Source organism: Chiloscyllium plagiosum, unplaced genomic scaffold, assembly GCF_037043375.1.
Source record: "Chiloscyllium plagiosum isolate Xiang-an unplaced genomic scaffold, Cpla_swu_hap1 HiC_scaffold_34, whole genome shotgun sequence".
NCBI classification, from domain to species: domain Eukaryota; kingdom Metazoa; phylum Chordata; class Chondrichthyes; order Orectolobiformes; family Hemiscylliidae; genus Chiloscyllium; species Chiloscyllium plagiosum.
The window spans coordinates 25,011,204-25,028,354 of record NW_028270172.1 but is presented as its reverse complement, the minus strand read 5'-3'; the positions used below and the strand labels follow the sequence as shown (position 1 = coordinate 25,028,354).

The 17,151-nt window shown below is 37.4% G+C and overlaps 1 protein-coding gene across 5 annotated transcripts in view; it reads left to right on the top strand.

Annotated features, from left to right (window-relative positions):
* The window catches only part of brd9 (bromodomain containing 9), a 78,503-nt gene extending 65,886 nt beyond the window's left edge, over nucleotides 1-12,617 (top strand). For 3 of the 5 annotated variants that reach the window (XM_043719329.2, XM_043719331.2, XM_043719330.2), the window contains one exon: nucleotides 5,517-12,614. In XM_043719329.2, coding sequence (XP_043575264.1) covers nucleotides 5,517-5,638 — 122 coding nt within the window. In that variant the 3' untranslated portion in view covers nucleotides 5,639-12,614. Of the gene's footprint in view, nucleotides 1-5,516 lie in introns of all 5 variants that reach the window. The other 2 variants (XM_043719332.2, XM_043719328.2) reach the window with 2 other exon arrangements.
* The last annotated feature ends 4,534 nt before the right edge of the window (nucleotides 12,618-17,151 follow it).

Below are 17,151 nucleotides of genomic sequence, written 5' to 3'. Positions count from 1 at the left end.
GAAAATAAAAACTAAACTGTATGCGAGTATAGTCTCTACAGTATATTATATGGTTTTGCTGAGACTTCCTACATTCCCTGCACTAGCTGGAAGTGCACATGTCTCAAAGGGTGCTTTTTATTTCTATCATCTTTTTAGCCTAACTTCTACAGTATTTTCTTTTTATATCCTTCATCTCTTTAATCAATTCTGGATTTCCTCTTGCCTAATATTATGAAGTTAAGTATTAACACCAATCTCCATTTATCTTAACTTGCATATTTTTCTATCTGTTATCCCTAACGCTTAAATACTTTATAAAAATGGAAAGAACTCTGTATGTTGTAAATCAGAAACAAAAACAGCAGTTGCGGGAAAAGCTTAGCAGGTCTGGCAGCATCTGTGAAGTGAAATCCTAGTTAACGTTTCAAGTCTGGTGACCCTTCCTCAGAAATCCAGTTCTGAGGAAAGTTCATCGGACCCAAAACGTTAACTTTAATTTCTCTTCACAGTTACTGCCAGACCTGCTGAGCTTTTCCAGCAACATCTGTTTTTGCTTAAATATTTTACCTTCATTTTCTTTTATTTTTTGGTTGGTGGTATCATACCCTTAATCCCGTGTGCCCTTTAATTTTAATTCAATTTGTAACCTTTTTCTTCATCAATACTGTGAAACTTGAGGTGGCATTCTTTTTGTTTTAATGCTTTGTATGTGTTATGTAAATTTGCAAGTTGCTCATTGAAACATAGTCTTCTGTGTGAAGTTTACTTTTCACTTGAGGCCTCTGCCATCTTGCTCCTAACCTTTATTTTCAATGGAGTCCTTATTTCCTGCTATGTGAAAAAAATGAACTCTCAAAGTGTTTAAATGCAGTGTACTGCATTGTAAGCCATAACCCTCAGTTCACCAGTACAATTCTCCCAAGTTACATAATTATTATACAGTCTGCTATATATTATAGTCTGCTAACATAGGAAATAGGAGCAGACTATTTCGCCCCTCAGGCCTGTCCAATCATTCAATGAGATCATGACTAATCTGCTTCAAGCTTCAACTTCCCTTTTTTTGTGTGTCAGCCCATTGTAACCCTCAATTCCCTGATATTTCAAAAATCTGTCTACTTCCTTTTAAATACTTTGTCATCTTGCTTCCACAGATTTCTGAGGTAGAGAATTCCGGTAGTTCACTACCCTCTGGGACAAACAATTCTGTTTTAAATGAGAGTTACAGAAATAGTTGGCATTTGCCCCTAGTTTGAGATTAACCCACAACTTGACATTTGCCCTGTCAGGCAGCCTCATAATCATATGTTTCAATAACATCATTCTTCATTCTTCTAATCTCCCATGAATAAAGCCTAATTGGTTTAACAATTCTGGATAAGTCAACCCTTTTATCCCAGGAATCAGCCTGGTGAATCTCTTTTTTTAACTGCCTCCAATGTCTATACATCCTTTCTTACATATGGGGGGCCAGAACTGTACATTGCACTCCAGGTGTGGCATCACTAAATCCTGTACCTTTCTGACAAGACTTTCCAATTTTAAATTCCAACATTCTAGCAATAAAGGCCAAATGCCATTTGGCGCCTCAATTACCTGTTGCTCCTGAATGCTAACATTTTATTCCATGCACAAAAACACCCAGATTCCTTAGTGCTGCACTTTGTTTTTGGAATCTGTTTTAATTAATAGTCTGCCATTTGAATCTCCTTACCAAAATGTACTACCTCACACTTTCCTACATTAAACTCCACGTTTTTGCGTACTCACTCAACCTCCTGTTCTTGTGTCATCAGCAAATTTGGATACATTACCCTCTGTCCTCCTCTCCAAATCATCAATACAGGTAGTGAATAATTGAGGATAGATTGACTGATTATTATAGGACTTCAATAGTTATGTACTGATAAACACCTGTTAATCCTGAATCTTGGTCTTCTGTGTGTTAACAAATCCTCAGACTTTGCCAATACACCACTCCTAATGCTAATAATAGCTTCTATCTTGTGTAGTAACCTTTTTATATGGCACTTTTATCAATGTCGTCTGAAAACCCAAATAAACTACATCCACCAGTTCCCTTATATCAATGTTTTTTAAAAAAACCTTAAGGAGCTGTACCAAATTTGTCAGCCATGATTTCTCTTTCACAAAACCATGTTGACTGTATTAAGTTTTTCTAAACATCCAGTATTTCTTCTTGATTAATGGACTCTGTTTTCTGCACTGTCTTCCTCCCTTCTTGAACAGGAACAGTTTTCCAATCCATTGGAGTCCATAGAGCTCTGGAATATTTTGACCAATGCCACTGCTTTTTCTGCAGTTACTTATTTTTAAAACGATTAGATGGGGGCCATCAGGTGCTGGCAATAGTTCTGCCATTAGTTTATAGAAATACATTAGAAATACTTTTGTACTTCATGTTAGAAGATGTTACAAAGCCTTTTCTTCCATTACTACCTTGCTTATCTGTTTGCTGTTGTTAGGATGTTTATAGTGTCTTCCATATGAAGGCCATTGCAAAATATTGGTTGAAATTATTTGCCATTTTCATGTTGTTATTAATTCCCTAGTTGTGTCCTCCAAGGGTTCCATGGTTAGTTTAGATACTCACTTTCTTTTGAGGTACCCATAGTAGCCCTTGCTGTTTTGTTTTATTTCTTACCAATTTACTTTCATATTCAATGTTCTCTATATGGCTTTTCTTGTCATCCACTGCTTGTTTCTGGGGGAAAAAATCTCAATCCTCTGTTTGACACTATTTTTTGCCACTTTGTATGCCTTCATTTCTGGTTGAATGTTTCCATCTTTTGACCATGATTGGTTCATCCTTCTCCTTATTGTCTGAACTTTTGCGGAGTGTTATGAAATATCTGCTTTAATGTTGGCCACTGGTCACCTCGAATAGTTTATTTTCCCAACCGCTTTAGACAATTTTTTCATACATCTGTAATAGACCTTTTAAGTTGAGGACACTGGTTTGAGAGCTGAGTGACCTCCCCCCCCCAAACTGAACTTAAATTTTTATCATATTATGATAGCTACCCTTTTAAAGCATCCTTAACTATGGATCTCTTATTAATCCTATCTCATTACACGTGATTAGATCTTAAGATGGCCTATTTTGGATTAGGTTCTACAACATGTTGCTCTGGGAAATAATCTCTGATGCACCCTACAAATTCAACTTCCATGCTACCCTTGCATGTCTGATTTGTCCAGTCAACATGCAGATTAAAATCAACCATGACAATTGTAATGTGCTTCTTATGACTTCATAATTTCCTGAATTATACATTGCTCTAACAGATGAGGCAATTCTGAGAGCCTATAGATTACTGCTACCCATTATTTTCTTTCCCTGCTAATGGTGTGCATCAAGCTCAATCCATCATTACTTTAAATTTTCACAATCTGAACAAATTACAATCCATCACAAGAAGACAAGTTGAGTTGTAATACTGCAATTATATAATTAATAGAACCACTAAATTTAATGCACTTGCTGTTCTCCGTGGATGAATTGAGAGATTGATTGCTTTGCATATCCCATTACATCCTGGTCTGTGCTAAATCATCTGTACAACAAAAAATGGTGACACTCGAGCATTGGAGATGATGTAGGGAGTAGTCTCAAGACTTACCTGGAGTCTCAGGTTTGCAGATGAGTGGTGTGGGATTTTTCAGTCTGGAGATAAGATGCCCAAGACCGTATCTTTTAAGCTTGTTTACAGTGGTAGATGTGTGAGAGAAGAAAATGTCTAAAATATTAGCTTAAATAAAACAGTAAGCTTAAGTTCAAACTGAAGGTTATTTGGTAAATAATCTAGTTTTTCAGGCAACAAAAGCTCAGCAAGACCTGACAAAGATGAGAAACCTGGAATTATTTAACAAACAAAAGTAGCAATTATGGTTGAATTAAAATGGGCTGAATGGTCTTAATCTGTATTTATCTTGTGACCTGTTATAGTATCATCATTTCAAATGCCTCAGGCCTAGCTGATAAATACTCAGGAATTATGTTGCTATGGCACCTGAAGAATGAAAGTGGGATTAATCATTTAGTCATTGGTCCTTGTTTAGTTCTTATGGTCATGGTTAGATTCTGAAATGTACAGTACTTTGGATAATGTAAATGTAACCTTTTTCAGGTTTAAGGATCTCACTCAGCATCCTGTCTACATCTGTTTTAGTTACAAATATTAAATCTTTTATTTGCTAATTCAGTACTCGTGTGTAAAGTATACACTTTCATTCTTTCTGATAATGAATAGCTTGTAAATAGTTTGTTTGAAAAGATTGAATGTGGAAACTCCATTCCAGATTTAATTTTGGTTGAATGCTGCAAAAAAACAAGTTGCAGAATCTTACTTTTATTTTTGTTATAAATTTTGTTCGAATGCTTATGTTTATTGATGCACTTTGGAAGCTGTGATCAGTAGATGCAGTGGAAGGTGTGTTATTCCTTTTCAGTGGCATCACTGGAGCACAACCAATTAGTCTTTTCAATGAAATATATGATTGCCCTCAGAAGTTTAAGAATGACTTTTATTTTTGGAAAATCTGATTCCAATTTGAAATTCATGTGAAATTTTGGATTGAAAATACAAGAAAGAAAAAGCTCAGCCTTACAGTACTTAAATGGACAGGTGGTAATACTAATTGGAGACCAAAAAAGCTGATCATCTCAGGAGAGATGGGGCATGGCTGAAGTACTAAATGAGTATTTTGCATTAGAGAATGGTGTCACTATTACAGTAATAGGGGAGGTAGCTTCAAGATTTGGATGTATTTTGAAAAATAAAAAAGGAAGTATTTTAAATTGTCAGCAACACTAAAAGTAGAAAACTTGTGTGGATCCAAATAAGATGTATTGTAGCTTGAGGAGAGTAATAATTACAACAAACTATGGAGGCCTGCGAAAGTAGCTGTTGTTTTCAAATGAGAAACCTATAAACCTCACTATTCTCAGTAATGATATAAAGGTTAATTGTCATTCAAATACATTCTGGTTCACTAATGTCATTTAGGACAAGTAACCTGCTTTCCTTGTCTCATCTAGCCTAAATATGGCAAAGTGGTTAACACTTAACTGCTGTAAAAGGCAATTCAGGATGGACATCAAATGCTGACCTTGACGATGATGATGCCCACATGCTATAAAAGAATGAAAGTAATTATTTGGCGTCAAATAGGAACTTTGAAAAATGAGTTAATAAATAAATGTCAGCATGCATTTGTTCAGTAGGAATTTGATTACTTAAGTAATGTGAGGTGTCAGAGTTTGATAAATGCAGTGCTGTGTAATAAAATGACAGTGGTTGCATGGTTCAAATGGAAAACAAGGAGTAATGTTGTATCAACCAGAAATGAGAGAACTTGGTAAAAGCAGTATCCATGACTGGCCTATCCTAGGTTTACCTTTGCTTTGCTAAATACAGTACATGTTCAATTTTGCAGGTTAAAGTTTCTCTGTTCAGAAATTTTACTTACTCTCAAAATGGCACCCTTATTTTTCTTTTCTCCTCTAATAGGGAGTCCTCCACACCTGAGTGTTGGCGAACAGGGAGACCTGGTCCAAGACTTCCATGAATTCCTGCAATCTCCGAGTAATGCCGCTGCAGGCAGCCTGAACCGGAGTAGTGAAAATTCCTAGTATGCTTACTCTAGTAAAAGTAGGCCATCCTATTAAGCAGAAGAACAGATTCTTCCTTTTTACCTACAGACCTGAGAATATGCAAGAGACCTTCTAACAGTTTTCAAATATAAAATGGACATTTTTTAACTTCAGTCTGCTGCAACTTAGGAAGTCTCCAGTTCTCCATTCAGTGTGCGTTGAATGAACAGAAGTATTGGATCATGCAACAGAATGTCCAGTCTGTACATAGCCCACAAGTGTTTATGCCATATGAATTGAGAAATTTTCCCTTGGTTTTGTCAGGTAGGTGTATTGTAGCAGTTTTCAAAGTCTGTACAGTTTTTAAAGATAGTTTTGTATGTTGAATTCTTCAGTCTTAATCTTGTTCACAATTGTCAATAGTGTGCATCCTTGAGCATCGGTTCACCTCAAAAACTTTGTTAAATTTTGATGCTTGTTTGGGACAACGACATTCAATGAATATTCCACATCAGCCTGGACCAGTGTTAAGTCAGCTGAGAAAAGATACAACAACGCTCAAAGATTTCATAAGTATAAAAGCAAAATACATTGGATGCTGGAAATCTGAAATTAAAAGCAGAAAATGAGAGAGACGCTCAGCAGGTCCATCAGCTTTTTTAGAGAAGACAGTGGACATTTCCAGTCGAGTGACCTTCTCACCAAAAGTGGATTCTCAAGAAGGATTCTGATTTCTTCTTTTTAACACAACAGGGCTGTGTTTTCAAGATTTGTACATATCTTACAAAGGTAAATGAGATGGTGACCACCAACTTGGTTTGCTGTGGCTTTAGCATTAAGTTGAATGGCAACTTATTTAAACACGTGTATATAATAAGATTTTAAAAAGTATACCAGTGAACTTATCGAATCTGGCTAACAAAATATTATTAACAGGTAATCAAAACTGCTGGAATTGTGGTGGTCTTTTCAAGTATGTTATTGGTTAGTAGAATTTACACATGCTTTTTCATTTACTACGGTGTCTCTGTCTTGGTATTGATGACTTCTGATTACCACTGCTCTGCTTTATTTTTGGCATTTCCAACTTGGCCATTTGAGGCCTCACTCTCTTTTGAGGTCTGCAAAGTCTGCAAATTGGTTCAGCAACTGGAAGATCACATCTGAACCTCTCCAGTTTTATCATTAATTTAAATAGAGGAAAAGGAGGTCACCTTTTACAAACATATACTCTGACCAATTCCAAGTTCTAAGAATATTTCTCTTACATTTTCAAAGCTTATCTGTCCCTGGCACAGCACTTGGTTTCACTCTATCACTGTCCTGCAGTTTATTCAACTAAATTACTTAGGAAGCTTACTGAACACAGTATTGGTCTTGTTAATGATTTAAGACGATTCACCGAAATCAACACATGTTGACATGTCAATATGCCATAGTATTGACTGTACTAATTCATTGCTTTCCTTTGTTCCCAACACGAGTTTTTCACTACTGTTCTGTATACTCTCAATTCTTTACAAACACAATCCAAGCTTAGATATGCTGAAATGTGACCCTTGTAAATTTCATAGTTCAAGTAAACAATGATATCACGGGCCCTCCATCACAGTTTCTGACAATGTGCTTATAAGTAATAGTTTTTATTTGATAAATATTTATAAATTATAATTTGTAGAAAAATAGAATGTCTTTGTAACCTGTATATTGTGAATTTTAATTTTTATTGGAATAATATTTGAAGGAGAGTCACTGATTATAAAACCATTGCAAAGAAAGAAAACGTCATGTGACAAACATTAAATTTTCAAACATTTAGTCAGCCCAGTTTGGTTATGACCAAACTATTGTTTCCTTTCTATTTTGGAAATTTATTTCCGTGTCATTCATGAATCCTCAAGCACCAAGCACCACCTACAAGTTCTCCCCTTAACCAGCATCTACATTCTGGAGATTACTATTTGAAAGAAACTGAATTGGTTTACCATACAAATACTATCTACAAAGGTAAATCAGAGGCTGGGTACGTGCAGCAAATAACAGCCCTCCTAACTCCCTAACATTTGTCACCATCTACAAGGCACAAGCCAGGAGCATAATAGAATGCTGCCACAAGCCTGGGTGAGTGCAGCTCCAACTGCACAGAAGAAGCTCGACACCATCTGGGATAAAGTAGCCACATGGTTGACATTTAGCACCTTTTAATATTCATTGCCTCCACCCCCTACTGCACAGTGGAAACAGTGTGTACCATATACAAGATACAATGCAACAACTCACCAAGGATCCTTCAACAGCACCTTCTGAGTGCCAAATCTCTAATATATAGAATGACTATCAGACCCACCATCTGCAAGTTCTCTTTTCCCCCAAATCATCCTATGTTGGTTTGGAATTATCAGGTTCGTTCTTTGTGGCTGGATCAAAGTCCTGGAACTCCTGGTGTATGCTGGTATACTTAACTGCAGACTATAGTGGTTCAAGCAGGCAACTCATTACCACATGCTCCAAGTCAATTAGTGATGGGTAACAAATGCTGACTTAGCCAGAAATACCTATAACCTATGGGAGAAAAATGTAGTGATTCTTTTTAACTCCTATTTTGTACCATGCCAAACTATTTTATTTGTAATTCAGCTCTGGTTTTGGCACACCAGCTAGATTGCTTCTGTAAATTTTCAGTTCCACAAAGTAAGTTTTTTTTAAATAATGCAGTTCTAAGACTGTAATTACTGGGATTACTTGAAACATAATTGCTGTTCATGAAAATTGACACCAAAATTTCCATATTTTTTAGAAAAAGTGCCTTTTTAATTTTCATGTAGAATTTAGAATTAAATATTTTCAATCCAAATTTGTTAAAAACATGTAAAACCTGTAAAGTACTTTTTCTTTAAGTATTGACATGAAATGGAGCACCCTAGTTGTAATTTTTGAAATATTCTGTGTGAAGTTAGTGACAGGGCTTTATATACTTATCTCCTGTATACATTATGTAAGATTTTTAAGTCAGCTGGTCTCAGTGCTGTTACTTACTTGTGCTTCTGAATCAGAATGTCGAGTTTCAGCCCCAGTGAACAACTTAAGCACATAAACTAGGCTAACACTTCACTGTTTTGCTAAGGGAGTATTGCATTGCCTGAGGTATCATTACTGACATGAGACATTAAACCAAGGTCCTGTTTGTTTTTAAGATCCATGGTGCTATCACCTGTTTAGTTTCAAATCTTCCTGGCCTACATTTACCCTTTAATGAATGCCACTAAAACAAACCAGTTAGTCATTTATTAGGATCTCAGTGCATACTAGTATGCATGAGTGCAGTGACTATACTTCAAAACTAATTCCTTGGCTGTGAACTACTTTTTGGGGAATCCTGGAGATGTAAATGATATTGTATATCTTAAGTTTTGCTTAAGATTCACAAAGATCATGACTAACCTTTCAGTTATATTATGTATTGCTGAAGAAAGCGAACATTTTCACTCGATTGATTATCTCCTTGCCTCAGTGCTTTCTTGCAACAGGATGTGGTTAAAATATTTTGCTGCATTTTGAAATGTACATATGAATTCCACATTTGAGGAAGGAGTTTAGTCAGCAAGTATCTGAATGCCTCTAATTTGCACTGTTGTTTGTATGTCTGAAAGAATGGTAATAGTATTTTTTCAAAGTTGTAATAAGGGAATAAACTAAGTATTTTTTCTGTTGAAATCATGTTTCTTCTTGTATTAACTACACCACTTAATGTATAAAAAGGCAATTACCATCCAAATTTTATTTATGGTGTCCATCACCAAGCATTCCCAAGTAATTCAAAGCAAGAGCAAGATACCAAGGAATACATCAGGTTACTTATTCCAATCCTTAAACTTGCATCTGAGAATACCAGAAATGCTGCACAAATATGTCTTATTTCAGAATTAGTACTTGTTGTCAAGACAGAGGTTGTGGAGTCAGGTTCACACCAGGATCTGAATGTATACTCAAGGGCTGCTATGGCAGAGGAGTACTAAGAGTGGTGTATTGTCCGAGTTGCCATGTTTAGGCTGAGACGTTAAGCCGCATTCCCAATTACTCTGTCAATTTGACATAAAATCCCATGGCACAATTTCAAAGAAAAACTGAAGACGTGTATTTTGTGCCCTAGCCAATGTTTCTTCAATCTTAGGTGAGAAATATTGTATTGTCATCAGGTTCCTATTTATGTGACCTTGCTGTTTACAAATTGGCTGCTGTGACAATACTTTGAAAGTACGTGATCAGCTCTTGTAGACATCCTGAAGTTATGAAATGGTCTTTTTAGTTGCATGTCAGTCTGTCAGAAGGGAATAGAGAAATACAGATGCTGTAAGTGAAGACAGTTTTAGTATGAAAGGGCAAAATGCTTCAGTGCAGGCTTGGAGGGTCAAAGTACCTGTTCCTGTTATATTGTTCTTTGTTCCTGTGACTTTTACCACTTAGAGAGGTAAAAGCCAAGGATGAACAGGTACATCATCACCTTCTAAGTTCTTGTCCAAACCACACACAATACTGCCAGCAGTACAGAACATAGAACAATATGTTGTTGTTCTTTCATTGTCAAGAGTCAAAACCCTGGAACTTTATTCCCAGTAGCAGTACGGATGGATCTACACCCCAAAGACTATAGCAGTCAAGAAGGCAGCTTACCACTACCTTCTTGAGGCCTGCTGGGGATGGGCAATTGCTGACATAAACAGTAACAGCTATATCCTATGAATGAATTGGAGAGGATGCAAAGAGGGTTTACCACGATGCTGCCTGGACTGGAGGACTTGTCTAACAAAGAGAGGTTGACTAAGTTTGGACTTTTCCCTCTGGAGAGAAGGAGGAAGAGAGGTGACCCGATTGAAGTATACAAGGTAACGAGAGGCATGGATAGAGTCAATAGCCAGAGTCTTTTCCCCAGGGCCGGATCGGCTAGAATCATGGGTCATAGTTTTAAGATATTAGGAGGAAGGTATAGAGGAGATGTCAGAGGTAGATTCTTTACGCAGAGACTTGTGAATGCATGGAATGTGTTGTTAGCGGTGGTGGTGGAGAGTCATTAGGGACATTTAAGTGACTGCTGGACATGCACATTATCAGCAGCGAATTGAGGGGTGCATAGGTTAGGTTATTTTATTTTAGATTAGAAATAATCCTCGGTACAGCATTGTGGGCCAAAGGGCCTGTTCTTTGCTGTACTTTTCTATGTTCTATGAATAATTTCAAAGAAGTAATTTCTGTAATGATCACTTCCAATCTTTCAAACCTTCACCTTAGAATTTGAGCATTGTAGTGGGCAAGTTGGAACATATTTTAGTTACTGGATGTAGGTTTGCTCAGGGGTAGATGGGATCGCAATCAATGTGTTTGTTAATTGATGATCCCATTTACCAACCCCGAGAAAAAGATCAGAAAATGACATCACCATAGCAAATTATGTCATCACAGGAAATGACATCTCCAACCCTAGGAAACTTAAACATATAAATAGAAAGCGGGCTACACCACCAGTGCTTCATTCGGAGGCTCACTGAAGATGTTACCTAGTATGGTGACGAAACATCAGAAAAAGAACCTTCTAAAACAAGCCTTCGAGCTCAGCGAGCAAACCTACATCGAGAACCTCAACTTGAGCTACAAATCTTCTCAAACCTTTAGTTGCTACATAAAACTGATTTTGGAATTGCTTCTGATTTTATTTGCACTGAGGAAGATAAATGTATTTGCAAGGAAGATAAATAAATGCTTTTCACAACTACTAGATACCACAAAATGCTTCACAGCCAATGAGCTACTTTTGAAGTGTAGTCACTTTTGCAATTTAGAAAACATAGCAACCAATCTGCATAGTGAATGGCCACAAACAAAATGTGATCATGACTAGTTTGTTTTTGAGGTGCTGATTGAAGGATAAATATTGAAAAGGGATGACTCTCATTCTCTTCTTTGAAATAGTACCATGGGACTTTTACATCTAACCAAGCAGGCAGATGGGGCCTTGATTTAACATCTTATCTGGAAATCAAAGCATTTTTCTAAACTACCTCTTTAATTCCCACTTGGAGTTCATGCCAGCTCTTCATTGATCCAAACTTCGAGATTAAGATCCTTGGTCATATTAAACCATTCTAAAAATGCATTGAAATTAGGGTCACCATGCTTAGTCATGACAAGTGGTGCAAAGAGTATTTCTTTGAAAACTGGTCTCTGGACTTGAAATATTAACTTTGCCTTCTCTTCACATATGTTGTCAGACCTGCTGAGTTCCTACTACAATTTCTGTTCTTGTATTTGAGTATTGTTTTAAGTCAGGTTCTGGCACATAGTTTGCAAGGCATATTGAAATGTAATTTGTATGGTGTAAATCATCAGTCGAACTTGATGGAATGTTATCCTGAAGTATGTAGCTGTGATGCAGTGAAAGTGTCCCTTTCTATGAACCAGAAGTCCTGGGTTCAAGCCCTTACTGTTCCAACGGTGTATTATAATATCTCTGAACAGGTTGATCTGAAAATATCAATCACAACATAGAGAAGTAAAATGCAAATTTGTAGTAGTTATGCTCATGCTTCATAAGGCACTAGTTAGACTTTGATCGTTTTACCAAAAAGCTATACTTTATTATCATGATCTATCCTGTTTCTCTTTCTGTGCACTTTCAAATATAGAGGTATTGAGGAAGTTTCAAGAGTCAGCATTTAATAAAAGGCTGTAAAAGGAGGATTCTTATCAAAGTGTAATAAATGTTAAATGGTAGACATAATGTAAATCTACAAGAAACAACCAATAAAGTCCATGATCTAAGTAGAAATAAATGAAAAACTAAATTTAGAGTTGATGTGAGCTAAGATGTATTTGCTTAAAGGATGAATTGTTTGTAGTAAGTGACCAAGCAAAATAATAAAATCAAAATCATCAGGTTGATCAAAGTCCAATTAGTTTCTTTGCCAAGAAAGTTAAAGGGCTGAGTGAACTCCTCATCCCTGATTTGTTTCTCAAACTGCTTAATTCTATCCTTGGTGCTCCCAAATTACAAAAAAAATATAACTTTTACAATACTGCAAGTAAATGATCCTTAGTATTCCAAAACAAATGGAAAAATAATATTAGCAAAGTTTCATTTCATTTTTAATAAACACCCATTATTGGGGTAATGGTAGTGTAGTGATAACCTCACTGGTCTAGTAATCTGGAGACCCATGTTAATGTTCCAAGGATACATTCTAATCCCACCACTGCTAATTTAAATTTGACAATATCTGCTGATACTCAAAAGTGCTCTCGATATGCATATATAGTAACCCAGGGCAAATGTGAGGACTGCAGATGTTGGAGATTAGAGTCAAGAGTGTGGCGCTGGAAAAGCACAGCAGGTCAGGCAGTATCCGAGGAGCAGGAGAATCGACGTTTCGGGCAAAAGCCCTTCATCAGCAAAGCCTGATGAGGAGCTTTTGCCCGAAATGCCGATTCTCCTGCTTCTCGGCTGTATGGTATCCCTGCCAGTACTGCTAGTGACCTCATTCTCTCATATTTATTGTGCTCTTTTGGGTGCCACCGTATTTTCTTACTGGCAGGGCATTGCACAACAGGTATATGTGCATATCTTTCCACGTGTATAATGTGATCCTTTGGGACAGTCAGGCCACACAACCTTTAAATAAAAGTGATGAAAATTGGAGTACAACTAGTCCAAGCTATGGCAACCATGAAACTCTCATTGATTATTGTGAAAAAAGAATCTGGTGCCCTGTACTGTTTGTTGGAGGAAATCTAGCATTTTTACTCCTTGCCTACGTGTGAAGCCAGATCCACAGCAATGTAGATGATTCCAAAATGGCCTAGCAAGGTGGATGGGAAACAAATGTTGACCTTGATGGTGATGTCAACAGTTTGCATCAAAATATATATTTTTTAATTGCTGCAAAAAGGTAGTGGTGAACCTACCCCTTGACCTTCTGCAATCTGTGTTATTCTTGCTCCAAAATGTTTTTGAGGAGGAATGGTACAATTTTGCCAGTATTTAGTTGGTTATGTTAGTGTTCCTGTTACTTTATTTCTTATTTTCGCACAGTGAAATCAAAAGGACGATTGCTAATTAGCCATTGAATGTGGAATATTAGGCATTACCATATGTTGATGCTTAAGAAAATTTAGGATGCAGAACAAGATACCCAAGTTCTTCATTTTGTTGCTATATAGTTCTGCATATTCAATTAATACTTTTGAAAAGCTGGCAATGTGTTTTCCAATAACCTCACACCAAGCTTTGTGCCTTGACATTATACTGTAGAAACTGATTAACCAGATCACCAGCAGATTTTAATGTGGTACATGAATAGGTGTGAAAGTTAATTTATTAAATTAATTTACTGAAGCCAACAGTTGTTGCTTTCATCCTATACGCCCCATGTTCTACACAAATAAGTCACGTATTATGTTTGATTTTAGAATATAAACTGCAACCAATAACACCTCAAATTTAAAAGCCATGTTAGAATACTTTAGATGTCGGTAAACTGCTAGGTGATAATTCAATTGCTTGATTGAGCATTTCATAAATTACAATGGCACAGCTCAAAATCTTAAGCTCAAATATATATTGGTAAGCTTCTACTGAATGTTAAATTTGTTTTAATACTGGTAACAACTTGTTCCTTTGGATATTGCACTAAAAACATTTCATAAAGTGACACATTTCACAAATTTCATAATTGTAGATTTGTCAGTAACATTGGAGCCCATGGACTAAAATGGATAGTTGCAGCACCGTACAAAACTGACTGACTGACTGACTGACATTAAAATGGTGACAAATGGTGTTCCCCAGAAGTCAATGTTAGGACCACTGCTTCCACTGCTTTTTGATAAGAGACAGTGGTACAGGACTCACTTTGAGATCTTTCAGATGACAAAAAAACCTGTATAAGCATTGTCAACTGTGTGGAGCATAGTGATAACGTTTAAGAGAACATAAAAAAAATCTAGCAGGTGAAATTCAGTTCATAAGAGTGTGAATTGATGTACTGTCAAAAAGAACATGGATAGGCAATCTAAGCTTCAGGATATCATTCCAAAGAGGAACCACTAATTCCTGGGGGGATATGTTTAGGGTGGAAAGGACATTGAAAAGTCAAAATCATTAAAAAAAATGTATCCAAATCTGGGCTTTCTAAATAGGTACAGATACAAGGAAATTATAGTGTACCATCATAAAACACTGGGATTGGCCTCAACTGGCATGTCCAGTTCTAAAAATCATGTTGCAGAGAGAATTCAAAGAGATTATAGAAAAGAATTATATAAATTGCTCCAGGGATAAGTGACTTCTGTCATGTGAATAGATAGATAGAGCCATAGAGATGTACAGCATGGAAACAGATCCAACTTGTCTACACCGATCAGATATCCTCAATTAATCCAGTCCCATTTGACATTTATTTGGGATATCTGGCCCTTCTAAACCCTTTCTATTCATATACCCACCCAGATGCCTTTAAAATGTTGCAATTGCAACAACTTCCACTACCTCTGGCAGCTCATTCCACCCTCTGTGTGAAAAAGTTGCCCCTTAGGTCCCTTTTAAATCTTTCCCCTCTCACCTTAAACCTATGATGTCTAGTTTTGGGCTCCCCTACCCTGGAAAAAAGACTTTGGCTGTTCACCCTATCCATGCCCCTCATGATTTTATAAATTTCTATAAAGTCACCCCTCAACCTCCGATGCTCCAGGGAAAATAGCGCCAGACTAATCAGCCTTTTCTAATCACTCAAACCCTCCTATCCTGGCAACGTCGTTGTAAATCTTTTCTGCACCCTCTCCTGTAGCTGGGAGACCAGAATTGAACACAGTATTACAAAAGTCACCTAACCAATGTCCTGTACAGCTGCAGCACGACCTGTCAACTCTATACTGAAATACTGCCTTCACTGACCTGTCTATCAGTGACTAAACTTTCAAGGAATTATGAACCTGCAGTCCATGGTCCCTTTTTGGCAATGCTCCCCAGGACCTTACCATTAAGTGTTTGCGTCCTGCCTTGATTTGCTTAGCCAAATTGCAGCAAATCACATTTATCTAAACTTAACTCCATCAGTCACTCCTCGGCCCATCTGATCAAAGTCCCCTTGTACTCTTAGATAACCTTCTTGGCTGTCCACTACATCCCCAATTTTGGTGTCATCTGCAAACTGACTATCCATATCTCCTATACTCAGATCCAAATCCGTTAGATAAATGATAAAAAGCAGTGGTCACAGCACCAAGCCTAAAAGCACACCACTGGTCACAGGCCTCCAGTCTGAAAAGCAGGCCGACACCGTGACACCAGAATGGTATGTTGTTCCCAGTACCAGAGTCGAGGATGTCTCAGAGAGGGGACAGAATATTCTCAAAGGAGAGAGGGTCCAGCAGGAGGTAATTATACACATTGGAACCAATGACAGGAATTTAAAAATGGATGGTTCTGAGGAGAGAATTTAGGAAATTAGGTTAAAAAGCGGGTCGTCTAGGGTAGTAATATCTGGAATGTCAGCTTTGACAAAGGGTCAGTTAGACTCGAAACGTCAGCTCTTTTCTCTCCTTACAGATGCTACCAGACCTACTGAGATTTTCCAGCATTTTCTCTTTTGTTTAGTAATATCGGGAATACTCCTGGTGCCATGTGCTAGTGAGAGTAGTATATTGGACCAGGCCAGACCCCCTGAAAACATTTTAAGAAAGTAGCCAAAACCCTAACTTTGCCAGTTGTTTTAGGCAGGTGTAACACAGATACTTCAGGAGGGATGCAGCTGGTCAAGTCAGTTAGTTTTAAACAAAACAGAATTTATTTACAAGATTACCAAATCAAATCCAACCAAAAGAGAACAGAGTACAGAACAACCCAACCCATCCGAAAACCCAACCAACTATATTACCTTAATGATGCTGTTCCCAATACTTGCAACAATTTCCATAAACAACCCTTGGCACAAAAGGTAAAATCAAACACACGGTCTTACAGGACAGAGAGAGATGGCAGCATGGAACACTCTCTTCCATGTAGCTATTTCTTGGACCAGGAGCCTCAATCTGCCTGACGGCTTTCCCTGAGTAGCCAGACTGTCAAAACATTAAATCAAACCGGAGATAAGCTTAGCTGGGAGAATTGGCCACTCCCCTTTCATAATACAAGTTTTTTTTAACTTAAAAGCCTTTTGCCTGAGGCAGTATCTGTTAGCTATATTGAAATTGGCCTTAAAACCCATCCAACTTTTTTCGGAGTCGTATCTTTTACAACCTCTCTGAAAGAAAAGGCCAAGGATAACTTAACCTTGTTAAAGGAGCAGCATCATCACAATAGCAGTAGGAGGATAGAGTAGATGAATGCATGGCTGAGGAGCTGGTGCAGGGGAGAAGGATTCACATTTTTGGATCTTTGGAATCTCTTCTAGGGTAGAAATGACCTGAATAAGAAGGATCAGTTGCACCTGAATTGGAAGAGGACGAATATACTGGTGGGTAGATGTGAACTAGTAAAGGAGAAGGGGGGTGCAGGGACCCAGAGA